General features: G+C 41.2%; 1 protein-coding gene across 2 annotated transcripts; it reads right to left on the bottom strand.

The window, feature by feature from the left end:
* Positions 1 to 5,241: 5,241 nt before the first annotated feature.
* On the bottom strand, positions 5,242 to 27,441 carry MFAP3L (microfibril associated protein 3 like). 2 transcript variants are annotated; one of them, XM_076336521.1, is made up of 3 exons: positions 27,382 to 27,441; positions 14,164 to 14,571; positions 5,242 to 10,506 (listed from the first exon to the last, which is right to left on the bottom strand). In XM_076336521.1, the coding sequence occupies exons 2-3, from the start codon at positions 14,444 to 14,446 to the stop codon at positions 9,641 to 9,643; spliced, it is 1,149 nt and encodes a 382-aa protein (XP_076192636.1). In that variant the 5' UTR covers positions 14,447 to 14,571; positions 27,382 to 27,441; the 3' UTR covers positions 5,242 to 9,640. The 2 variants fall into 2 exon arrangements, with proteins under 2 accessions (XP_076192636.1, XP_076192637.1); XM_076336522.1 differs by lacking the exon at positions 27,382 to 27,441 and adding an exon at positions 26,759 to 26,786.

Raw genomic sequence — 27,441 nt, 5'->3', positions numbered from 1 at the left:
TGGAGATGGCTGAACACCTGCCTGCCGATGGGAAGGAGTGAATGAATTCCTTGTTTTGCTTTGCTTGCTTGCGCAGCTTTTGCTTTACCTATTAAACTGTCTTTATCTCAACCCACAAGTTTTCTCACTTTTACCCTTCCAGTTCTTTCCCCCCCAACCTGCTGCGGGGGGGAGTGAGCGAATGGCTGTGTGGTGCTTAGTTGCCGGGTGGGGTTAAACCACAACAGACTGTCATCTTAATTCCATGTCTATTGGACTGGCCCAGTCTGCCTCCAGCTCACTCCTGCCTGCCTGTTCTCGTCTGCTCCCGGCTTGTCTGGATTCACAGCATCACAGCCCTTTTGCACTTGAATGCTGGCCTCTGGGAGAGTCTTTATCTGGTATGGTACAAAAGCAAGCTCACATCTGCCAGTACAGCTGAGCTGCCCATTCCTCTGTGCATTTGATTGGTCTTCAGCAGTTGCCTCACTGAAGACCCCATATTTAGTCCCCCTTGAAGAAGAACTATGAAGTAATGCTAGAGCAAATAAAGAAGAGGGGTACTTTGGTCACAATATCAAGCCAAAAGGAAGGAACTGGGTTCTTGTGATAGGGCCTGACTCCACCAGCCCAGCACAGAGCTTTTGGTGATACTCCCAGTGCCCTTCTCTAGTCAGGAAACAGGCTTGAGTTTCAGATGCAGTGCCATCACCTGAACAGTTTGGGGACTGCGTCTTGCAACACCATCCATAGTCTCCTAGACATTGCCATTTTACATGATATGGAATGTTTGTCTCCTTATAGTATCACAGGTTACCCTGAGAAGTGTCTTTAGCTACTGTCTTACAACTGACAGCTGCCTACTAGGGGTGATGAGCTTCCATGCTGCAGTGAGCTCCGTCTTTGGTGATGGTCCTGCATCAATTTTACAAGCAAGATCCCCAATAATTACCTAGGTGTTGGGTTTTTTTCTGAAGAACATGTGAAACATTAAGTACTTTCAGTCCCTGCTTCCCTACTGAGAAGGGATGGGTTTCCTCTGGAGTTTTTTTCTGAAATTGGTGTAGAGTAGGAACATAGTTCTCAGCGGTGCTGTATCATATAACATTTGGCTAATGCTCTGGGGCTATTTCTGGTAACTGCAACAGGAGTTACAGTGTCAGGGTAGGTCTATTATATGTTCTAATAAAATAACTAGTAGTCTGATGCAGACTACATGAATAACAGAGATTTGGAGCCTTTCACCTCATTTGTGGCATATATATTGAAGAACGAGCTCTGTGCTTAACAGAGATTACATGGGGATTATGAAATGTAGAAACTGTAGAAATGTATGAAATGTAGAAAAAAAGCAGTTTTATTCAGCAGCAGATTACTGTCATTTTACTGCACACTTATGAAAAACTGGAGTTTCTAGTTAAAAGAATACAGAAAAAACAGACTCTATTAACATGTAGATATCAGCCTATATAGAAATACAGCATTTCAGTAAAAAAAATGTGAAAAAGCATTTATCAATGCATTTGAAATGAATATCATTTACATAGCATCACCAAGCTGTCTGCAGTCTCTTCAAAAATACCTAATTTAGAGAGGCCCCTGCACTTGGCAAGCTATCCAATGAATAAGATAAACCAATCCAGATAATGGATAGCTGAGGTACAAGTGTAGGGATTGTGCAAATGTGCTAGTCCATCCATGATGGCAGGCTAAGCAAAAAGAAACACATTATTTAAGGCAGAGATGTATCATATATGACTTTTTTGAAGTGAACAAACAAAAGAACGTAACATATTCACAGACCCATATATGACTGAGGACACTTATGTCACTCGTATCTTGGGAATTATGGCTTTACCTGTTCTGTTGATGCTGTTCTGCAAAAGAAATCTGCTTCAGCCTATTGACTAGTTCATCCTGCACCAATCTGGGAGTAGTTAATTGTACATCTGCATAATTAAAATTGAATTATACAGATAAGTGTGAGTGATCCTGCCCCAAAACAGGCAACTGAAAAAACATTAGGATGCTCTGATTTGTTTTAAAACATGGGCAAACAAAACAAAATCCAAACAGTAAAACAAAACACAAAGAAGGTATCAAAATGGAATGCTACCATGGGGAAAGGAAGCGAAGATAAATCTTCAGTGGAATATTGATTTTTATACACAAAGAAAAGCTCACACAGGGTAGAGAATATTTAACCAAGAAGACCACAGCAGAAAAGAAATGCACTTCCACCAATCCCTTAAGGAAGCTGCAGTCACCTAAGCAGAACCATAAAAAGGACTAGAAATATCTTCCCTGATAAAAGGTATCCTGAGAGAAGGGCTGGGCAGTATTTTTCATTTTTTTGTGATGATTTACTTTGGGGTTGGGGGTGAAAATTTCATTGTTTTTAGGAATCTCCTTTTTCTCCACTTGAGTATGTTTAAAAACAAATGAACACATGATTAAATGAGTTAGAATTTAATATACTTTGAAGATAAATCACCTCTGGATGTTTTGAGAAGAAAAATTCTCCATTTGAATCTTCTTAAATTTCTTTCTATTTTTTACCATCTTTTCCTGAGGCGGTCATATTAGACAGAAGGATAATGAAGCATTTTAAATAGGCAGGATCCATGCTTGTCTCCTTAGAAGGGAGCTTCTTTTTCTGGCTGATATTTTTTTTTAAATCCTGCTTTCTGAATAAGGTAGTGTTCACCAGGAGGAAGGAGTTAAAGGATACCCAAACAACTCAAGAGCTATCCTGTCGTCAGGGCTAATCTTGAGGTAGAAGCAGTAAGAGGCTTCAGAAAGAGGGAAGTGGTGGCGGCATTTATTTTGCTTCTCTGTAATTGTCAATTGAGAATGCCTGGGCCTCAGCCATTAATAAGTATGAGTGGTTTATTGGGTGGTATAATCAAAACCTATGCAAGAGAAGACGGAGATATTTCAGAAAGATCAGCTTGTGCATCTCAGATGGGAGCTCCCAGACTCGGTGGCTTCATGACAGGGCAGGGTGGCAGTCTGCGGTTAGCCTTGGATGCATAGCTAAATAGTTCTGAAAATAATTTCACAAATGGTAGATGAAGAAGACAAGGCTCTTACTGATAACTCTTGTAGTATTTCCATGCCTATGATACTTGCCCACATAGGAAAGGTCTAGTTAGAGTTAAGAGAATCTGTTCTCAAAATAGAAAGTGGCTATAGAATGGTAAATGGATTTAATACTTATGCTACATTTCTACTCAATCATAAGCAAGGTTTTACATGTATTCTCCATGCTATACAAGGCTGGCTGTTAATTTTTCTCATTGTTGCCTTGTCTTCTCGAGGTATGAAATAGCTTCTCGTTACGTAACTTGGGTGCCCTAAGTCTGTCACATTTGTTTGCTGCTATACATTCTGATTTTGAAAAAGAAATTGGTAACTTACTTAGCTTCAGTTATGTTACTGTCTTTGACCAATTTACAGACTTATACATGATACCATGGATTCATGAGTCAGCCTTTACTGTAAGAGTATAATGACTCAGTTTGGGCCTGGGAGCCAGAGAGCTAAATATAGTACCTAGCATTAGAGCCTGGTACAGCTGGGGAAAAAAAAATCCATTTTGGGACTTATGAAAGGTCAGTTTGGAACAGAGGTGCCTGGAGCGCAGAAACACTTGCCCTGACCACTAACTTTACTCGGTTCTCGTTTGCGAAGTAGCACTGTGGAGCTGGTGGGGACAGAGAAAAGCACAGGAAGGTAAGACGGGGAGAGGAAGAGATGGAAGAAATGGATAGTGAAAAGGAACTGATTCTCAAGTCTCTTAGCTGGTTATTCCAGGCACTGGTGCAGGATGTGGGCTAGAAAATATCCAGTCCTGTGGGAAAGTGGTGTTACAGCAGTACAAATGTCTGGGGTACCAGCCCTGAGCTACGCACCGGCTTTCCCTGGCTCCAGTCTTAGTAGGAGAGCCGAGACCCCCCACTGTCCCCATCTTTGTCTCTGTGGAGATACTACCCACCAGCAGCTTTTAGTTTTGGAGTGCCCTCTGTAGTACTGATGTAAGGCAGTCTCCTCCACATGATAAATATATTTTCTTTGTAAGAAGCACTGGGGCTGGGAAGAGCCTGTTTCACAGTGTTCAGGAGCATAGCTCACTGGAACCAACTGCTTGGTGGTACCCTGCCTTCCTGAAAAATGCTCCAGTGAAGCTGTTGGAGGAGTTCAGCATGCTGGAGGGGAGCATCCTGAAGTGGTGCTGTTCTATATAAAAAAAAAGTCACAGCATATCAAACTGCCCCAGTTGCAAGACAGGGTCCCATGCTGAGACAATAAAATAGCGTATGGCTCTAGCCGTACGTATTTCATTCTTATGATCAGTTTGTGACCCCTTCACTATTTTTCATAGATATTTTTAAGTAAATTGTGGATGTGTCTCAGCCCCATTAACTCAACTGAAACTATTGAATAAAATGCTTCTAAAAATATTTTTCAAAATTAGAGCACTCTTTCAAACAGCAGAGTTAAAATATGAAATAAATAGCTATTGTTTTCCTCCTATTGGCTATGTTTTCCAGCCTAGAACAGGCAGCTGGCAAGAGTAAAGCTTTCATGTGTGAAAGGGCAAGTTCCCCCCACTCCATCTCTGTCAGTGACTGCCACTGGCTGCTAGTCGTGTAGCAGCAGCAGAGCCAGGACAAGGTATTACAGTGTCTGCTTCAACTAAGTCCTGCTGAAGACTGTTAGGGAGTAATATAGTCCAGCTGCTGTGGGACAGGAAAGCCATTTCACCTCATCCTTTTAGGGTGGATGAAGGAATGGGGGCAGGTATGGCAACCCACACTTCTATTTTGTCTTGGTACTAGGGTGCCTCTGGTAGAAAAGACACTTACTTTGTTGGCCCCAACTCTGAAACAGCAGCAAGACTTTTTGCAAGGCCCCATGACAGGGCTCAGAGAGGAAACAGCTGACAAAAAAGTCCTTTGGATTACACGCGGAAGTGCTGACATGCTTCCAAAGAGAAGATGCTACATACATGAGCAATCTAGGCTATTGATAACACCACCGATTAACAATTGGGTCTATATTCTGAATAACGACAACAGCTCCCTTTCAGAGCTTTATTAAAACTTCCTTTCTAGGTAAGTAACTGTTTTTTCTGATCAATGTTTCTGGAATATGAGCAGATGTACAATGAAAGACATAGTTTACTTCCACTTGGCTGATGCCGTGGCATACTCTTACTAGGAAACCATCATCTTGTTGAGTGTGTACAAACCCGGCATACTCTGTGCAAATTCTTTATTGAAACAATGATCAATTTACAAGCTGGATCACATTTCATTTTGCCACTTCAGCATGAACTGGTCTCTGTGGTTTACGGCCGTGAACTATAAAATCGTAACAGTTATTTAAATCAAAATACAGTAACTGCTTCTCAAAAGAACACATTCATATTTGTCTTACATTTCTTGTGAAATCAAAAAGGATTTCATAATAAATGAAATATAACTTAAGATACTTTAGTGCAAGCATTTCCTTTGCATCTAAGAAGCTTTCAGTTGTCCCACTAAGTATGGCATACTTAGGAGGCCAACTCCTAAAATAGCATGCTGCCAAGGTATTCCATGAGAACTTTTAAAATTCGACACTGTTAACACTTTCCAGAATTAGTTGATCTGAACCAAATCGAACATCAGAAAGCCCTGGCTATATGTTACAGTACTTTTGTCAAAAGGTAACTGCAAATTGAGGAACTGACATAGTATGTACATTAGAATAAAACAGGCACTGACCTAAAAAAAATCAATGTCTGCCCGTATATGCCATTCTGCAAGTCTTACGATTATACAGTAATTTTTAAGCACAGGAGCGAACTGCTGTGCCCCACCTAATACTAATAAACCTGCATAAAAATGCTGATCTATGGGTTCTTTTAAATTTTTCAAATGACAATCTCAAAAAATGACTGAAGGGTAGGTTTCACCACAAGCATACTCAAATCAGAGAACAAAAAAGGATCAACAGTAAACAAATGCTGCTCAAAAAGAAAATGTTAAGTAGATAGCGAGTACTATGTTCAAGTGGTCTGATTTATATGATCTTACATTTAGTGCAAAAAGAATAGTAAATGTAAAATTCAAATCCAGCACCGATTTCTTATGCTGCAGATATCTAGTCACGTTTCATGAAGTTTTGGCAAAAATATTTTTAAAAAGTGTAAATATATCCTGCAAATCTCTTCTCCTTTCTAAGCCTGGCTTGGTGTTCCTTAAGCTTTTAGAATGCAAATTCAGTTGTACTGGATTTTCCAGATTCTGAGTGTTTTAAGAACCATCAGCATTTGGTGATATAATAAACAGAACAACGTAACAAAAGGTGTGCATAGTCCAATGATGGGAACGGATCACTCTAATGTCCCTGAAATGCTTAAGGTGCATGAAAATATATAACAACGCAAATGTTAATGTTTCCTTAGAGCCATCATTAATTTTATGTTTGTTAATTGTGTTCTCACACCATAAAATAGCCATTCCCTAATAAATACTGCAAGACAGAATTGTTTCCTTTATAATAGCACAGCCAGAAAGTTTGGAACAGGAAAGATGGGTTTGGATCTTGCTTCCCATCTATCTCCCACAAAGGAAGTGCCTGAAAGCATGTAAAAAGCTTTATGCTTACAGGTGTTATATAACGGATGCATAAAGATACTGAGCAGCATGCATGAAATCAGAAAAAATACACACAACCAGAACCATTACAATCTGTATTTTCTTCAGATACAGCGCTGTTCTGTTTTTACTCCGATAATACCACAAAGCTAAATGTCCGAAGTATTTATAGCAGACTGGCTGGACCAGTCCTATCTGTGAACTCTCAGCTCCGAGTGAGTCCAGCTCCAGCAAAGTCAAGGTTCTCTTTGACCTTGCGACATCAGGAATTCAGCATTGCAGCTATTACGTGCATCTAATCCAAACAACTGTTGCTCATATGTGGTTTGCAATGTACGTTTGTGTGTACTTCAAATACATGCTCTTTGTGGGCAACCTCTTTGTGGAAAAAAACACAATCTATATCTTCAAGGAAGTTTACACAGAGATACTGAAGAAAACCATGGGGATTGTTTGCTCTCAAATGTTTCTCAATAAATAAATAATATACAGGCTGGAGGACAGCCTGAGGGCAGCAGTCGGGATCAGAACTGCCTGGTACCAATCACCATATGAATACATGAAGGGGTCTGGTCTCTACTGTAAAAAGTTCATAAAGAAAAAACAATTAAAATTAAAATACTGTATTTTAATAAGTAATTTTGAAACTTTTTAAAAAATTTTAAAGTGTAATTTAAAAGTTATTTTTATGCTTTCAAGGAGAACATCCTTGCTCATCTGTGCAATCTTAGTTGGGCATTAGGCAGGTAACTTTAGAATACATGAGCATTGTTTGTAAATGCTGGACAGGCAGAAAAATCAAGATGCCTCTTTTCAGGGGTTAAGGTGAATTAAAAGAATTTAGTGCAAGTTCCTGCTTTTGTTTCTGCCCTCGTCCTTTTTCACACCAGAAGCAAATTAAGTGACTTGAAAAACTGATGTGAACACTAAACAGAAATGTACTTTGGACTCAGACAAGAAGTTAACAGTTTGCATCAGTAGTATTTTCAATCACACTGGTCAGAAGTGAGGTTCTTTATGGCATTCTCTTAATCTACCCTGTGTTCTAGATTTATATTGCTTCACTGGAAGTAAAATATTGCCAGCCACATTCCTAAAGGGACTTTGCCCTGGCATGTTTCCTTTTGGGCATGTGCAAATGCATTTTGTATAGATGCCTACCACTGTGGTGAGCACAAACGTTAGGCAACTAAATGCTGTCATTTTCACAAGTTGGTCACAAAATCTGAAGTCCATTATTAAACATGTATTTTTTTTAATAACCATAGGAAGGTAAATGTGGAGCCTTCTCTGCATCACCAACGTTAGTCACAGGTGTTCCTGTGTTACACTGCTAGTGAAGCTCTGCACTTAACATGAGGAAGTTAACATAAAACCTCAGCTCATTATCAAGAGTTTTTTTAGATAGCTGCAACATTGACTTTGTTTGATCTCAATTACTCGTGCAGTTAATATACCTGATTGATTGCCTCCAACAGACACCTTATGTAGATGTGGCTACTTCAATAAAATGTCCAGAGAGCCATCCATGCATCATCTCCTCATAGACCTAAGTGACTTCTTTTTCTGCAGTATACGTGACTCTAGATTTGAGTATCTATACTTACACTACAGTCCTTCTTAAAAACTGTAAGGTGATATTTTGTTCATGAGTTTCAAATTAAATGTGTGTCAAGTAATTAAGTAATACGCTATTACTCCTACACAAACTCCTCCTTGTAAGCGCTTTCTTTCCAGACTCACTCCAGAGAAGGTCTTTTATTGTCTGTCTGCAATAGAAATTATCACTTCCCTTCCACTCCTGGCATTTCCTGGCATAAATGTTGATCCTTTTTAATGCCACAATCGCAGTGATCATTAAAGCTTTAGTGGGATAGAGTCACATGTACTCAAGCTGTGAACATCCTACATAGGTAGGAGGTTCTTAGAATACCAAAGCAATTATAGCACAGTAAACTATGTGATCGTCATTGTAATTTCACAGGACACTTGATTATATATATATTTTTTTTAGTTTGGATAAAACACTCTCCGACTTATGCTTATAGATGAATTTAGGCTTGATCTTCAGAATATGAATCTGCATAAAATTGAGAATCCCAATAAAAGGATCTTCTGCCATTTCAGCCTTGTCATCAGCTAATTACTGGCATTTGCAGGACTGTTAAGGAACCTGCATATCTTCTGGTAAGGTAGTGCGTACTTACTCCTACCAAATTACTACAAAACAAGACATCTTGCATATTTGCAGCTGTTTTCCATATAAACCTCTGGCAAAGTAAAGAACAGTCAAATATATGCAAAAAACCCCTGCAGAGCTGTTGCGACTGCAACTTTCTGTAAGATGTTTACGGGCTTTCCCATCTGTAAAATACACCTCAAACTTGTTTCTCAATGTGAAAAAAACAATTGTTGGCATCTTCATTCCATGGAAACGGGAAAACTATTTCCCTTGTGCCTAAGCAGTGTGGTCTCAAATGAAATGGAAACATTTTAACTTTCTTTAATAGCCCTCTAAATCACAATGCAGCTGAGCAAGCAGGCTTTGTAAATGGGATCTATTAGGATTTTATTTGGCTACTGGAGTGCTGCCTTTTGGGCAATATTTCAAATTCACAAGATAATATTTGCAAAAATGCAATAGATTGAAATAACGAGAGGGAAGGAGGAAAATGAAAACCAATTTTGTGTTTAGTATGTTCAAGTGTCCTACATCAAAGACTACCAATGACTTCCAGGAGGCCACTACAGGTGACTCCAACCTAGAAAATGCTGAGGTAAATGTTTCTTGGAAATACTCCTAATCAAAAAGAGCAATTAATATTAATGTAATAGCAATTACTCTGCCATACATCATGGTTAACTAAAGTCAAACTGAGAAGAAAGTGCCAAATAATCCACATACATGCTTTTGCTATGATAGTCTCCAGGTAAGGCTTAGCGGCAAGTACAATATGTATTTTTAAAAGAGCTCCACCTGATTTTCCTGCTATGCATAGATTCAGGAGTAACTATCATACATGGCTTTCATATATAACGCATGTATTTTTGTCATTCGCCAATGCTGTGTCATCAGAACTGAGTTCGGCAGAAGGCTCAGGAGGGGGCTCTGCAGGAAGTGCTGGTGTTTGAGGAGTGTCTTCTTCCTTGGTGTCCAACTGCACGCTTTCTTGCGACTGACCGTCCATGCAGTCCTTTTTGGACAACGGGTGAACTGACACTTTTATTGCAATCTGTTGAGGTGGTTCATGCAGTGACGATGCATCAGAGTCCGCTGTGGGAGAGTCACTGCGCTTCAAAGCATTTGGGATCATATACAGCTCATCTGTTTCAGTGGTTTCCTGGCCTTCTGCTGTCTGCCGTACAAAATTCTGTCCTTGCTCCTCCAGACCGACAACCTCCATAATTTCTTCCATTATAGTCCTGCAGTTCATGATGAGAGGTGGCAAAGGTACGCTCCGAGCGAGCTCTTCAATATAGCGAGCAAATTCCATGGTCTTGAACTGGGTTACTTTGGCAAGCTCAAGTGTTTTGGCTGAAGTGATAATGGGGATACGCTTCGCAATCTCAAAGGCTTTCTGGAGTTTCTCTGCCCCTTCTGTTCTGAAGAATTCATTGATTGCTTTCTCTGTTTTCTTCAGATGACTGCTCATCATACATAACCGAGTAATGTTCAGTATCATAACAATGGTAAAAGCTACAAGGCAGACAATCATGTAATAGATTCCCATATCTCCAGAGGTAAAAACAACCCTCAGCGTCACAGTATTGTTAACATTGCCATACATATTAAATGCGACACAGGTGTATTTACCTCTGTCTTCAAAAGACACGCTGGTAATGTTTAGTAGCCCGTTGTCAAGAAACCACCATTTTCCTGCTGGAGAGGAGACAGAGTAACTTAGTTAGAAGTATTTTTTTCACATGATCAGTACAGTCTTAAACATCAGCTTTGTCAAACTGGCTTCAGATTTTGGAAGAAGGAAATAACGTTCACAAGAAGACAAAGTATTTACTATCACAAAGGTCTATCTGTCCCGGAGACCCTAGCTGTGTTACTATCAAGTCCCTGACATCAACTGTGAATAACTGGATCATGCCCTCAAATTCTCATAAAAAAATTAGTTAATATGCATGACATCTATCACAATCTTACGGTCAGTTAAGTTACAAAGATATGACTACTTACCTCAGAGAGCCTTGCAAACACATGCCACACTTCCTCAAAGAACAGCAACAATGGGATTGTGAGGCAGAAAAACCTACTAAGCCCTCCTTGTTTTGTTCCCTGACAGTGCATTTTCTTACAATTGGGTTAGTTTTGGTGTTTTGTTACAGTATCTCATATAATTCTGTTAATGTAAACTTTAAAAAAAGTAAGATTTCAGACATCATATACTACACTGCCTGCCCTCTGAAGTATTCAGAATTTAATTATGAATTATGATTTTAAAAAAGGGAAATAGGACAGGAGGAATAAGATGGATGGGAAAGAGAAGAGCCATGACCAACCAAGAGAACATCTTGTTTGCCAGTGCGAACTTCTACACGCCATGGTGGACCTTCTTTTACTTTTACATTTCTATCAGTGTAATATAACTGATATCTTTGGTCACTACATGTAATTGTACCTGTACATTTCATATCCTTTGAACCTGGCACGGCAGAACAATTTAGCTATTAAACTGAGTTTGAAACAACCCAGTGCTCATATCACTGCTAAAGTGATTCAAGATTCAGCTAGTTATTGTGTTTGCCATTATATATTGATAACAAATTAGATTTTTAGTTCCCCAAGTGAGCTTCATTTTTATTCAAATATCAATACCATTTGAGAGCTGAGGATGTGTATTTTTTGCCTTATTTGGTGTGATACGACTTATTAAATTGCAACTTTGCTATAAAACACATGATTCAACTCCAATGGGAAAGCCTGCTGTCAATTCTTTTCCTTCATGTAAACCCACCCCTGGAAGTGTTCACATGGTGGAGAGCACAGCCAGAAAGTGTAGGAGTGCCTCTGTGCCTTCTGAACACTTCATAGAGGGAGATGTCATACAGAAGATTTCCTTGTAACACAATGACATAGGCTGACGTAAGCCAACAAGATCATGTAATACATACTGCTGCTCAGAGGCAGACTCAACTGTTTTCAATCTCTGTAACACAATCCCAAGCCATTCCTGACAGGTATCTGTTGAAGGCAGTAATGGAATTTCAATAACCTTCCACAGCAAGGAATTTCAGGTGTTTACCTATTTTTACTATCAGAAAGTTGTTTTTCCTTAAACCTAACCTAACCAGCTGCAATTTAAGTCTATTAAGGCAGCTGAGCAAAGACACAGAATCGGTGATCAGAGGACTAAACCAGCACAAAATCCCTGTGCAACGCATGTAAATCACAAGGCAAGGATTGCAGTCCTGCCACAGATTGGTGTATACCTTGCTTCTACATTTATTTTATCCTTTTCATGGAAATTCTTTTGTTGTTAAAAAGATTATTCTTTTTTTTACTTTATTTCTTTCAAGGAAGAATCTGTGGGCAATTCTGAAATTCATTAGTCAAAAAAAGCCTTTAATTCAGAGTTGTTATGGGCTTTTACCGTTTTGAAAGTTTTTCTAATTAAACATGGCTTATCCAAATTGGTTTTTTACATTATCTCCAGTAGAAGCCTATGTAGAAAGTATTCCCACAAGATCCCTGCCTCGGTTCCTTTATGGACAGTTCTTAATTACACCTTTTTATCCTCTTACTTAGAATTTTTAACTTATCTGAAACGCTGTTTTTTGCCCTAGCTTAATTCTTGAAAGCAGCTGAATCACTTAGCCTGAAATTAAATAACATAGAATAAATAAAAAGCTCAGTCTAAAGCAGACCTTCACATAAAAAAATCACCCCAATCTGCTAAAGTTAGGCAAATTCAGAGGAAAACTCCCTTACAGAGGAAATGTCAGCATCTGTAACAGATGGCACTTCTTTCTCCACCTCTAGAGTAAGAAAAAATACAGAGTACTGGCTGCTCAGTATTTCTTTGAATTGCAATGTTGGCAAAGTAGGTCTTTATTAATTGTAAAATGACAAGATGCCTTGCTGATATATCCTGGCTCCAGCTGTTATAAATGACATAATGGCATTGAACTGTGACTCAATGACTGGGTCTGTGCCAATGGATCTTGGCAGACAGTATGAGCCTAATGAGAAAACAATGATTAGAAAAGGTATCATTGCTGGGTTTTGATAACAGCTCAATGCCATACTCAACATAACTCTATACATAGTAAGGAAAGGTCTTGTGCTAGGAAACATTTCTTACAGGAAGACAGTCAGTTTCTTAAAGGAGGAAGTGCACCGTTGAAAGTCTAAGTTAAAATGATGTTGTCTTAATACTACATCTGCAATTTTTACTGACTTGGCCAAAGTTTTTGCTCACCTACCTGAATGTTTGTGTTAGTAGCTACCTCTCTCAGTTGACTATACAAAGGCCTAAAGTTAGATGCCTAACTAAAGGGGAAAATTTCTGTTAGTGAGCCTTAGTAAAACACTCTAGCGCACTAATCACAGTACGTTGCCATAACCGCACAAATTGTATCTGAAAGTCCGCTTACTAGCTCAAGTAGTTCCTTTCTCTAGCTTTACTCAGGAAAGTGATAAAATACTGTAATGTAAAATATAACCAGTTATGCAGTAAGCTTTTACAGATACACTATGCTGTTGCACATCCAGCTGGGTCAATCATTACTCCTGTCATAGCAGAGTTCTCCCTCAGGTCAGCTATTAGTTAGGCAAGCTATCTTGCATTTAGTATGAATAACCAAGAGTTTATTTCATCATGCTGTGAACAAAGCAGTCAGTATGGAAGGATTATGTGAGCAAAACACCTTCCATCCCCCCCCCAAATGTGCCCTAGAAGTATAACTAGGATTATCACCCAAACCTTCCATTTAAGGAAAACAAGCTAATGAGTAATTAAGGTCTCTGGCAAATGCAACTGAAGAGTCTTAACTAAAGCCAGGAAGGCTCAAACTTGGCTTGTCCTTCTGACTGCTGCCCTATATAGGTTTTTCTGTTGGTCATTCAGGGCATCTCCTGTTCCTCACACTCCCACGGCACTATGCATAAAGACGGGAGGCGTATCAGGGAGTTAGCTGTGTTGAATTCATGCCAACAAACTATTCCCATATGTCAAGAGAATCCTCCCTTGAGTTGGAAAATAGCTTTTTGGTGCCAGAGAAGGACAAAAGAGGACAGAATGGGAAATAGGATCAAACCCGAAGTCTTCCAATGAAACCTTCTGTCTACACCTTCTGTGAAGCGCTTCAGCTTCTTGCTATGTGTTGCTATAAATAACACATTATAAAAACGTTATTGTTTTCTTCCAAGGCGCGCTCAACAAATTTATGGCTGCCACCGGGCTTTCATATATTTTCACACAGGAAAACACCACAGTCAGGCCATTAAGTTCAGGTTATTGGTCAACCTGCTGAAATCAGAAGTGTCTCTGGACAGGCTGTATCAGTGAGAATACTAAGATCTTACCTTTGTTCTCTTCCTCTTGGAGCAGGCGGCCGTTGGAATTGTACCATCTGTAATGTGGACTAGGACTACCTTGGACATTGCAGTCGATCAAGGCACTACTCCCCTCCTTGACTATAATATGGTCGATGCGGGAGATCACCACAGGTGCAGATCCCGTGTTCATGTCAGTGCGGTTGAAAGTGCTATTAGTCACATGCTCAGCAGTTGTCAAAGCTACTAATAAGACGACAAGGTGTGTGGTAGGCAGAAAGTACAAAAAGTGGTGGCTGTGCAGTATGTTCATTTTCCTTCAGTGGTATACGCAACTGGCTGGGAACTGGGATCGGTTCTCTTGAATGCAGGCCCTTGAGGTGAGGAGGTCACAGGAGAGTTCTACTTTGATCTGTGCAATTTTATGTTTAAAATATCCTATAAAATAAATAAATAAGTACAATGAGATGGCATGTATAAACAATCCATCAGATGTGCTCTTTTAAAATAGTGACACATCCATTAATGCATTTCACAATCATCAGCTCAGTGTCTTGTCTAAATGCTAATGTTATCACAGTCCTTATTCTTACTGGAAAAAGATGCATACATTTTCCTGACAATAGTGTTGTTCAGAGTGGCAGGCGTGGGAGAAGGCTTTTATCACCTAGACACTTAGCAGCAATTTAGCTACAGCAGCAGCTACAGTTTTATGCCAAAAGTTCTACAGGATTTTTCTTTTTTTTTCTTAACATTTGCAAAATCAACAGGAAAAACAAAGGTACAGCACGTTAAAGCTGTCACTACCAGTTCAGTGCTGCAACTCTGTCACGTGCATGGTCTTAGGTGAATTGTGGAACATGGTGTAAGAAAGAACTGCTCCAGGAAAGGTTTTTGGAGCTGATGTTGGAATCCTTAATATACAGTTTTGTCCAAATACAATAGCACATACAGTAAAACATCTCAGACCATTCACTTTTCTTAAGCTACTGCATTTTTTAAGTTTTCTGAAATAAAACATAGCATGGAAGAATATTCTTAAAAGAGGATATTTAGTAGTTGATAAAATCATTTCAATGTCATTTTTAGAGCAAATTTAGAAAGAAAAATACTCGCTAGTGACATAATTATGGGTAAGGTTTCTTGAGATACAAATGAAGTTGGGACTTCTCCATTCCTTATGTGGCATTAAGCATTTTGCCTGGATACTTTTTGCACACTCTCACTACAATATTTTCCCTCAACTAATCATCTACAATGAGCCCTTTCTTAAACAGGGATTTCAGTTTGTAGACAGAGGAGGGAGGGGGGTTTACAAATGTGCTCTCTATTGGCCTCATTATGCTCCCAGCGAACACAACTGGCATTCAGTACTGACTGAGGGCACAATGTTGGCCTCAAACTGAGCACCTTCAAAAATTTCACTTGGAGTCTAAGGGCCACAAATGATGTTAAAATCACATCAGAGTATCTAACTACATTGGTTTTACTCATGGTTTTGCAAGGTAAATAACTGAAACTTAGTGAAACTTATTAGTTAAAGGAATCTACCTGGAATCCAAATATAGGTAACAGTAAGTATCTAACAAACCTTCCCCAAATGAACATTTTACTTGCAAAACTGTTTACATTTTATTAACGATCTGGTTGACACTATGGTAACTCATCTACCTTAGCATGGACAGTGACTGCTTGACAAGGTCAGTTCATATATAAAGGAAATACTAAAACAAAAACAAACAAACAATCCACTTCCCTCTTCTTTATTCAAAAAGGAAAGAAAACAACATTACTGTCTTTCACTGGTAATATTTGACTTAGGTTGTTTTCTTCTCCATCCCCTGTTCTCTGTAAGGCAATGAACTTGATTTCATACAAATAGACACAACTGTTATTAAAAAAGCAAAATAGTTTCCTCCGTTTTGTAGTACAAACCATTACTAGAAATGACAAACTATTGTTTTTTAGGTAAGCTGCATGCATGGCGTGGATGCCTGTCACAACACCAAGCCTGCCCTCATTTTTTCTCTGTTTTTCTAATTATTGAACGTGGAAATATTTGTCATGAACAGCCAGAATAATTTCTAACTTCTAATTAATATGCAAATCTCATTTGTCATATAAAGCTATATAAACAATGACTTCAGAAACCCATTTCCAATTATGCAAAGCGTGTAGAGCCCGTACTTTCAAAGTTCTCTATAGGTACAGCCCGTCCGAATCTTCACTTTGGAAAAAATCCTTCAATTCTGCCTATTCACTTCAGTAACTATTTACATCTCATTTCTACTACTCCATTAACCTTGGAGACAGCCATTCTTTATGGCTACACATATTCACTCTATAAAATGTTTCTGTACAGTGTTATAGATCTGCATTGCGCCATACAGAAAAGCCAAAAGACACGTCACACTTCCTGGCAAGGAAGCAGGAACAAAGACTGGCTGGATTAAGACAGTGGGAAGGGCAAAAGAACAACATAAATTGATTAAGCTTTGTGTTACTAATTACTGGCTGTGGCTTGTTATTATTGTATTTGAGCCTACCATATTTTTTGATGGCAGAAAAATCAGTAGCAATCAAAAAAGGTGTTTAGCGTGAAGAGCAATTTGCATTCCAGAAGGAAATGAAACAGCATCACTCCAACGGGTGAACAGAAAACCTGTAAGGAAGGACTCACAGTGTATTGGGAAGCTCAGGGCAGCTGGTGGCCCGCTGAATCCCTACAGCACAGGGATGCTGTGGATGGATGTTTGGAAAGTGTGTGATGGCAGTGACAATGTAAGGCGTGCCTATTCCGTACATTTACCTGTATTTAATGTGGAGCATATGAAAGCAGAAACTGTACCTTTGTGTAGCGATAACAAATGTGACTGGTTCTTAACATGGTCAAAGGGCCAATTACTTGTCTGAAAATAACAGTGACTCCCTCACTCTGGCACAGAATTGAATCATAAATAGCTGCAGTAAATTTTAAGAAATAGAGCCAAATAATTTATGTCTACTGTGGGAGATTCATGCCTACTCATGTCACTCCTGGGAATGTACTTTCCCATGTATGTTTCTGAAATGGAGAATATTAAGAAAACGCTAAATACCTCTGCAGATGCACTTGTTTGAAACAAATACAGTTTGATGGCTAGTATGAGGAATAACCAGGCAGTAGGTTTAAAGCGGAATGTTTGGAAATGGTGGCTGCTGCTTTCATGTGCCATCCAGGGAAGTGGTCGTGAGTACGTTCGAGGAGTCAGGGAGAGATCTCTCTGAAGAGCAGTGTTTTAAGATGCAGGTTTAGACAAATGGTCCCACTGCAACTAGGAAGTGATAGGGAATCTTTTCTTTGGTGTGCATCCTCTGCACTGTTAGTGGGGAACAAAAAAATGGAAGAAACCACAAAGAAGGTTTTCTCAGCCTCACCTAGCACAAGAAAGTTAAAGGGTGGCCATGCAGGGAACTACACATCCAGGACCCTCTGCTAACCTGTTGGGCAGGACCAAAAATGCTAGAGTCAGGTTAGGAAAGCAGGAAGAAGCAGGGAGAGAGAACTGAAAGGGTAGAAAATGTGCTCACACCAGACTCTGGTGCAAAGGGAGATTTCCTGAGAATTTCTGTCCTACTGCTTTGCCGTAGGCACAATAGCAGCCTGAGAATGTCAGGGAAAACAAATCTGGGAGCCAGCTGCTCTGCTAAACATAAGTGATGTAATGGGTTATGATTCAATCACAAAACTAAATGGGGAGGAGGCTAAGGAGACCGAAATAGGACTGCTAGTGATGTCTGCCCACTTCTGGCAAAGAAGCAAGAGAATCCAGAATATTGGAGAAGTGGGCATAGTGCTGTCACCCTGGATCTTGGCCATGAGAGGCAGTAATTTACTGTGGCCCACGATAAACCTGATGAAGGCAGCCAAAATTGTAACCTTTTAATCTGACCTGAAGTCAGAGAAAGATGGATTGACTAGACTAAAAGAAAGATTCCTGTAATAACTCCTCAAGGCTGAGTGTAACACAGGACGCTAATGAAGGAGGACATCTGCAATATTGAGTATTGCTCTGTAGGAACAGACTGAGTCTCTGCGAGCATTTTTGACAAAAAAGGGTCACTACAAACAAGAAGTTAAATTTCTGGTCATGGAAAGAATGTAAGCATTCCTTCCTCCCATCTCCAAAGCACATGAGCTACCTGTAAAAGATTTATAGAAAGTAAAATTTTATAGTATGTTTAATGTGGTTACGTACATTTTTATTCCCTTTTTTTTTTTTTTTTAAAATGTTAAAACTGTGGTGCATGAAAAGGAAAAATAACACCCCCGGCTATTCCGAGCTACCTTTCCCACCCAAAGCTGTAGTCCGGGGCAGGCTTACCTTCCAAGATAGAATCAGAGGAATCCCCAAACTCTCCTCCAGCACCTAGAACATATATGTGTTCTTACTTACCCTGCTATACTGTATCTGTAGCAACATTTACCACTGAAAGATGGCTGCCAGTGGTCCTTACATTAAATAGTTTTGTTTTTTTCTTCCCTAACCCAAGTGGTATAAACTGAAAATCTGAAAGTAACAGATTTACTGCTTGCAGGATTAACTTACAAAGAAAATTGCACGAGACTTGAGCCACATGAGGGAACTACAACAGGCTTTTCTTCTAAGTGACAAGATAGCCAGCTCTAGCGTGCTTTCTATGCATTTCTATCCAGAGAAGTTCCCTGGAATGTGCTCCAGAACAAGCACAGCTGCAGGGTGGTGGTACTACTCCTAACTATGTGAAACAGGTACAAAAACGAAGGTTAAAACTTCTCTGCCCAAAATCAAGCATCAGTCTAAACAGAAGACACTTACAGCTCGGACTGGCTGGGAACATTAATCACTCAGAGACGTGTTCTGATCGACCATTTATTTTTTCATGTCACAGGTGGGTTTGCTTCCCAGTATTACTGCCGCCAAAGAAAACGACTGTGGGTGAGAGGCCACGTTTGTAAGTAAGTACTGCATTTGTGCAGAACAACATGGTGACAGAGCACAAAAGAACAGAAAAGGAGGGCAGTGATGCATACCTTTTCCTGGTTCGCTCACTTCTGTAAGACTGGCCTGTTCTTGTTCTTGGAATAATGTGTAATCCTATTAACTGTGAGGTTATTCAATTCAGAAATGAAGCACAAGAAGCCAGCTTATTGTATAATGCATAAATTATGTTCCTATAGCTTTAACATCCCAATGCTATCTTACTTGGCTTGTAAGTGACCAAGAAAATGAAATTATTTTCATTCTAGTTCTCATTTGTCTATAAATAAGTATCAAGGATAATGCTACAAAACAAAATTAAAGCTAATTCTTTATTATTTAAAAACTACTTACTACCTTTCCTAGTTTCCATGGGCAATGCCTTTACAGAGTGGGCAAAAGTAAAAGTTAACAGGTTTTACTGGAACAGGCATGCAAATGAAGGAACTTATGCCACACAGAAGGCGAGAAGCTCTCTGCCAGTTCATAGGCTTAAGAGTGAGAACCACCTACTGAAAAGGTTAAGCTATTAGGGTCCGGACAGGCAGATGAAAAGAAATGTCACTCATTTAGAAGTAGCAGAAACTTTCTGACTCATTTTTCTAGTCATTTGCTAGTCAATAAAATATTAAGGCTTAGTTCTGAAAGAGCTGCTCTGTTCATTCTCTTTGGGGGGATTTCAGTCCTTCATAACTTCATGGTTTTCTGCTTCCCTGTCTGTGTTGAATAAGTGGCATGCTGGTGAAGTTTGTAAGATGAAGAGCTTCCTTCTGCACATCTAGACTGGGGCTTCCCACGTGGGCAGCAGCTCCCAACTATGTGCGTGTTTCAGTCTCTTCAGCTGCTTTCAGCTGCCTGGGAATCTTGTAGAAACTTCTGATCAGGGCTGTGTGATACTGCCCTGGCCACGTGTGCTGAGCCACTTGGTGTCACACCTGCTGCCTTCAGCCACCTGATGGGAGGGTATAGAGAAGACAGACCCAGGCTCCTCTCAGAGGTGCGCAGTGAAAGGACAAGAGACAAGGGACACAAGCTGCAACAATGGAAATTATGATTATTTATGAAGAATTTTTTAATCAGGAGATCAGTCAAGCCCTGCAACGTGTTGCCCAGAGGGGCTGTGGAATCTCCGTCCTTTAAGATGTTCAAAAATTGACTAGACATAGCCTGAGCAAACTGGTCTACAGTAGCCCTGCTTTGAGCAGGGCGTTGGACCAGATGGCCTCCAGAGGCCCATCCCAACCTAAAGAAACTCTAATACACAAGAAACACAAATACAGGAATTGCCTTGGAGAAGTCACTGTGAAAAAATATGGCCAGTCTTAAAAATTTCTATATGGGATGCTGGGAAGTTGCCTTCATGATCCCCTTCATAATCCTTTTCTTTTTTAGTAGCAGCATTTTAGAATGACGAGACAGGCTGAGAGTGTTGAATACAGCCTGAAAAGATGTGTTTGGCATTCTCCATTGTGCTTACATGGAGTGTAAGCGAGTGCCTTTACCGTACAGAGAGGACCTATTTCCAGCCTAGGTAACTAATGAAATATCACTTATTTGGGGTGTCTGCAATAGTGAATGTTGGGTTTTTTCCCACATGTAGATAGTCAAGACTCTAAAGTTCATGGGTTATTATCTGCTGATAGATCTGGCTTCTTGATGCTAGACAACTGTCAGTTGTGGTGAATCTAATCTTGAAATAGAATACAGCAGAAATAAGTCAGACTCAAAGACAGACTAAGATAGCCTTTTCAGACTACTGACTTCAGAGGGTAGATGAGTAAGAAGAGATGTTATTAAAAATATACACAATATTGAATGGTGTAAAGAAGACAGATGAGGCATATGTATTTACTGCTTCTCATAATACTAAAACGAGACAAATTTCAGTGAAACTGATGGGGCAGTGGGAGGAAAGAGAAGGAAGTTTTTTGATTAACAACGACTAGACTGCAATTTCTCGACACAAGATAAAATAAGGGCTGGGAATTTAGGAAGATTGAAGAGAGACTGTATATAATTTACCTGCACAGGTTAATACATTATGATAGTTTATGCAGAATGTGGGGACTTAACTGTCTTCTGTGTATTCATTGTCCTCTGAGTGTATGGCCCTGGGCAGTGACCAAGAACAGCTGTCAGTATGGCAACTTGGAGCCCTTTTCTAGGACTGCTGTTTAAAAGAAATGATAATAAAGAAGCCTATAAATTAATTTTATGTTTTGTAGGCACTGGTAAGCTATTACAGGCAAACATTTGTCAATTCGTTTTGTAAGGTGACAAATGATAAATAACAAAAGAAAGAAAATGGAAGAATTAAGGGCCGTAGCTTATTCTACTATCAATAGCAGAAACGGAGTAAAATTTGTAATGAATATCTTCTAAAGTTATTTCGTTCTGAACACATCCAATGCTGTAGGGGGTAACAGAGTAAAGTTAATGACTGTAAAGATTCAGTTATCTTAGTTTCAGGGTTCCACAGTATATCAATAAATTGCAGCAAGAAAGCATCAAGCAATAAGGTGATTCCACATTTTATATGTGTGATTGAAAATGAATGCTACATCCAGGCTTTTGGTGTAGGGAAAGAAGCACATGCCGTTCTATTCAGCAATGGTACAATGAAGGAGTTCTTCATGGTGTGTTTATGAGTGTGTAAATGTTTTAGAATATTTTTACTGTAAATTTCTCCTCAGTTTTGTTCCTCTTTATCCTACTTCCTGTCTCGATATTGCAAAACTAGCAAGCATATGGTGTCCTTGAGACTTTAAGATCCCCTTCACTTGAAATATTTGAATGGACCCATTGATTTAACCATGTCTTTGAATGGTCTGATGTGCACTCCCCTCGTGTCAACGAGCACTCAGAGACCCTAATCCATTAACCTACAAATGAATAGATGAAGGCTGTTGGTAGGTAATTATTGGAGAGATTATGTAAAAGTACCTCATGAATGCCAAACCTCTGAAAAGTTCCATTTTGATGTCACAGCTCCCGTAATCCCAGCATCTCTGGGATTACAACATCAATTTTTTGCGAAATACACTGAAGTAACAAAAACACTCAGGCAATTTGGATGCTTAACTTTTCATTAAATAAGTTGTAGTTCATATGTGTGTTTTCATATGGACTGAGTGATTTAAGTGTTCTTGCTTGGAGGTATTTTAATGACTGCAGTAAAAACAAAGCAAAGTTTTATATTTAGTGGAGAAGCTTGCTGTTTTTAATCAAGACAGGTACTGTGGTGGAAATGTCCTACTGAGTTGTGGGCTACCCAGATCATAAAGCAGATTCAACACTATTGGTAGTGGAGACTTTTTAAGGCCCAGCTCATGTTTGATTAGGTATCCACTCTTTTCAGGATTTTTAATCTTACAAATAAATACTTATTTTGTGTAGATTATCTAGATTTATTTAGCATTTGGATTTATTTGGAGGCTGGACAATTACCACCCAATATAATTTTGTATACAAAGCTATTATTCCAAAAACATCTGTATGGCTTTAAGAGACACTTACTTAACTCCTTGTGAGCTTTCAGCATAGCTGCTGTTTTGCTGTTGCAGCAAACGCAGATGGATCAATGCTTAAAGGTCCCCTTTGTTGAGAAAGGAGGAACAAAGAAGATGCACAGAGAATCTCTCCCACACTTCCACATACATCTGCGCGCTGCCTGGCCTCACCAAGTTCTACGTATCTTTCATTTTCTTTACTCACCTCTTATCTTTTATTTATACCGGCACTCTGTAAGCACTATTCTGCCAACAGTTTAAATAACCGAAGTCAGCAAATACAACAGATCTCATATGCTCTTGGCATGGCTTACGTGACCCTGCTAAGAACATAGCAATGCAGAACGCGGCCTGATTCACTTCCCTCCGCTTCCTCTTTTGAGCTGTGTTTGCCAAAGCTAACCATCCTTTAAGCACATCTAATTGTTTTCTTTTTCCAAATGAAGAGGAAGAATTCCAGATGTAGGACGTTCAAACAAGACATAAAACTAAAAATTAAGTTTTGTTTAAACAAAGATATGAAGGGCTTCGCAGGGCTAAAGACTTCTGCTATTTAAACTCTAAATTTTGTATGTGCTTTGAATAAGTGAATGTTTTCAATGCACTGATACGGTTTTCATTATACTATTTTAACAAAAGGCTCCCATTTTAGTGGAATATAAAAGAGAAAAAAAGTAGGAGAAAACAGATTTGAGTATGACTACTTCTTTTCTATCCCTATAGAATTGCAAGATGGATATAATTTTTAATGACTGGCTTTCACATTTATTGTTTTCTGGGATACAGGGCAAAGAGGTTACACGTGGATGCCGTGATTAGGACAGGATTAACCTTGTCAGAAGGGGAATTTAAAAGACTCTAACCATTCATGACTGATTGCAGTAGAAAAGGATCATTTCGGGTTAAAAGTGCCTGTGCTTATTTCCTCCACAAGTAACAAAGAGGATAGCAGACGGGATTCAAAGGAGTTTGCCCTGCACCACACAGTAACTTAAGTCTTGTTTGTACACAAATGTGATCAATTCAGCCCTTTCCAAAGCATGTCCATATAAGGCCACGTATATGCAATAATTTAGCTGGAAGCCCTCAACGGTTTACTAAAGAACCTCTATAATTTCAGACTTTTGTGCCAGTTATTTCTACTTCGGATTGAAAAATGTAACATTAAAGTAACATAACTTTCCCAGCATCCGGTATTGCCATCAGCATCCAGTACTGTCGGTAGGACTGTGTACCACACAGTCACGCACGTAAGCCTGGGGGCTGCACGCACAGCGGTGCACTTGCAGTGCAGTATACGTGCCCTGGCCCTGCATGACTTAAAAATATCAGCAGAAATCTTTTCTTGGTATAAAACTCTCAGAGTGGCAGAATCACGTCAATTAAATGTTAAGTTTGGGCTAGGTAGGTTTTTCTTAATGTAATTCCTCTGCATGTCATGGCGCTCTTCCAAAATAAGACATTTACACACGTCTGTAAAGAGTTCCTTATTTCTGATAAACAGGTGCTACTCACAGTAATTACTTTTACTCTGAAATAAGAGAGTCCACTACCAAAATTTCTTAGATAGCTAAATCAAAATCACTAAATCTATTTGAATTCCTCTATCCTGACACAAATAGGTACAAGTTTTGTCTGCCCTTTGCAGCCTTCCTGGCAGATAGAAGAGATGATGCTCTAAAATGCTGCTATGAATTATTTTAATAATAGTAACTAGTGAAAAGTAATAGCATCTCCATTGTCTTGGAAATGATGTTTCTAAGATGGGTCTGTACGTGGATAGAAAATGCCATTGTTTTAGTTAACAGAACTAAATAACAAAATTAAGACTACAAAGAGAGGTTTGCAAAGGCACACAAATCTGCGTGGATGGACAGCAGCTCAGAATTGCAGGAATGAAAAAATTCCAGGAAGTATCCAGGAGCTTGGTCTTACACCACAGTCCTCTGGTGACATATTAATATGGTCCAGGATATCCCAAAGTAGGATCATATGCGTTTGTGCCTGCAAAAACTTCTAGTAAAGGTGCAACTTGCTGACAGAGAAAGAGGACCCTGCTAGCAAAGCTCAGTACAGGTTACTTCAGCTCCTGGCAAGCTCACCCTCCCTGTTATAAGTTGCATCTGTATCTCAGTGGTGCCTTACACTGGCGAGAAGTTTAAACCATAAAAGAAATGCCAGTCCCCAGATTCCAAACTTTCTAGGCAAGAACTAAAACAGAGATTGGTTTTTTTCCATTTAAATCATTCCCCAGCACTCATATCATTGTGTCACAAACATGACCCTCTCCTAAACTGTATAGAGGTGGCTTTGCTTATTTCTGTTGGTTGGTTTTGTTTTTTTTTTTTTCCCTGGTTGAAGTGATGAATACACTTTAACCAGGTTCCTTTGCCGACTCCATCCTCCTCCTCCATCTTAGAGCAGGACCTGTCTAATTGCAGGGAGGCAAGGGGGACGGGGCAGGGAGGCAACTGGAGTTGTACAATATAGATCACTTCAGAATTCACTGCCATGCTCCCACCATGTGTTAAATGTTTTAAGAGCGACTGACTCTAAGCTTTCAGGATGGGAAACATGCCTTGGACAAACACCACATATCACTGTATTAAAGTGGGAAGAAAGCCTTTTTTTTGGTGGATGTTCTGCTGTTTGTCTAGGCCTCTGAAAACTTCAAATTCTTCAGAAAAAAAGGGTGTACAATGTGCACTCCAGCTGTGTAAGTTGCACTCCACATCAACTGATGTTGATATACTGCAGTCTAAATGAGAAGGCTTTCTCATAAAAAAGGATTCCTACTATACCAACCACAAATATATCAATGGTGCTGTTGCTAACCGTACACGCTAAGCCAGACAAAAGATTCCTGCCATGCAAACATCATCTCCATTGAAAAGAGATCTGCCGTATTTTGTCCTACTGCAGTGAAGAGAGAAACTCTTCCACAATGTAATGTCTCTAAACAACTAAAATGCTACATTTTTTCCCTTTTAACTCCTTTGTGTTTTTCCCTTTGAACTAACTTTACAGTCTTTCAGGCAAATACGTACTAAATGGGGTCACATTTAGTATTTAGCATTGCTTACACAGTTGGTACTTTCATTTCCGGAGCATGGTTATCAGGGAAGCTCCATTTGAGATGCTTCAATTTAACAACTGAAAGAGGACTCTTAGGAAGTGTAGTCTCTTACAAGACTCTCCAGATAAATGCACTAGAAAAGTGCCAGCTCAGTAGTGCTCTCTGTTCTCCCTAGCTCACTCGTCCTATGCTGTTCGAATTTGCCCCGTTAAGAAACAGTATTTGATAGTTATTGCCAGACCGCTCGTAAGTTTTAGATTGTTGTTCCCTCGGGGCACTTCTGAAATTGAGTTTTATCTCATGAGACCATCCTGTCAAGTAAAAGGGTAATTAAAACAAAATTTCAGGAGGCAGCCTTTATTTTAAATTTAAAGCAGCACAACTTAAGCTCCCTTAAGAAGTCAGCTCCATTGCAGAGGCCTCGGCACTGAGTTAGTACCTCCCTTTCTCCTTCCCAGCGCGGGACAGCAGCGAGCATCCTGGCTGCGGGCTCCAGCGGGAGCGCAGGAGTTGAAGGTCTCCAGTAAAAGCTTCGGGCTCGTTCGCTTTTCTGCCTGAAGAAGCGCGTTTCCCTGCAAGCCCCGGTGCTGCTTTGAATTAATCTCTTGAACTTTCATGCTGAACGCAGCGTTACTCCACTCCCGTCGCGCGGGTAGCTACGCTCTCCACGGCGGGCTCCCCGTGAACTGCCGGGCGACAGCCGCCGCGGGAGAGGGACGATGTCGGGCTTGCCAGAATCGCCGCGCTCCCCCGGGCACGGCCACCGTCCCCGTGCTCCGGCCCTCTAGGCTCCCCCGGGGCCGCCGGCGGCGGGGCAGCGCGCCCGCTCCGGGGCTCACCGCGGCGGCTCCGCGCCGGGGACCGGTGAGCTCCGCAGCCACCGCGGCACAGGGGCCGGCGCGCGGGTCGCCGGCAGCCGCGGCAGGTGCCGGCGGCGCGGCCGGTCGAGGCGGCGGCGGGCAGCGCCTCCCCGGGACCCCCGGCTGCTTGCCCGCCCGCAGGGGGAACCGCGGCCCGCGCCCCCCGCCGCGTCCGCTCACCTGCCCGCCGGCTGCTCCCGCTCGCACGCTGCCGCCGCCGCCCCGCGGCAGCGCCCGCCGCCGCCGCCGCCGTGCCCCTCAGCGCGCCCCGCGCAGCACCATGCCGGGGCCGGGGCGGGCGGAGCGCGGCGCTACCGCAGTGCCGTGCCGTGCCGCAGCGCTGCCCGCCGCTCCGCCGCTGCCGGCTCCGGCAGGGGAAAGTAGGTCAGGGCGGCACTGAGCATGCTCGGGGCCGGGCCGGGGGGCGGCCCCGGGGCCCGGGGGGGGGACGCGGGGGGCGGCAGCGCCCGGGGCCGCCGGGACGAGGCCGGGGCAGGAGCGCAGCCGCCGCTGCGGGGAGGGCGGGGGCCGTGCGGCGGCTGGAGGCGAGGCCGCGGGGTGTGAAACGAGCGGGCGGCTGCGAGGCCGCTGGGGGGGGAGAGGCGGGAGTGACGGGGGGGTGTCACGCCGCCGCCCCCGCCAGTCCCTTCTGCCCGTGCGGAGCCTGCGGTCCGGCGGGAGCGCTCCCCCGTGCCGGCCGGCCGGCGCAGCCCCGGCCGGCGGGATGCGGACGCCTGTCATCGCATCCCGTCTCGGAGATGTCTGCGAGAGCAAGGGCTGCACGAAAGGGAGAAAAACCCAACCTGTTTGGATAATCTCGAAAATCAAAATGCTGCGCTTCAGGGAAATGGCACGCGTGGTTT

The sequence above is a fragment of the Aptenodytes patagonicus genome, chromosome 4 (assembly GCF_965638725.1).
Source record: "Aptenodytes patagonicus chromosome 4, bAptPat1.pri.cur, whole genome shotgun sequence".
In the NCBI taxonomy this organism is placed as follows: Eukaryota; Metazoa; Chordata; class Aves; order Sphenisciformes; family Spheniscidae; genus Aptenodytes; species Aptenodytes patagonicus.
This window is presented reverse-complemented; position numbering and strand designations above follow the sequence as displayed.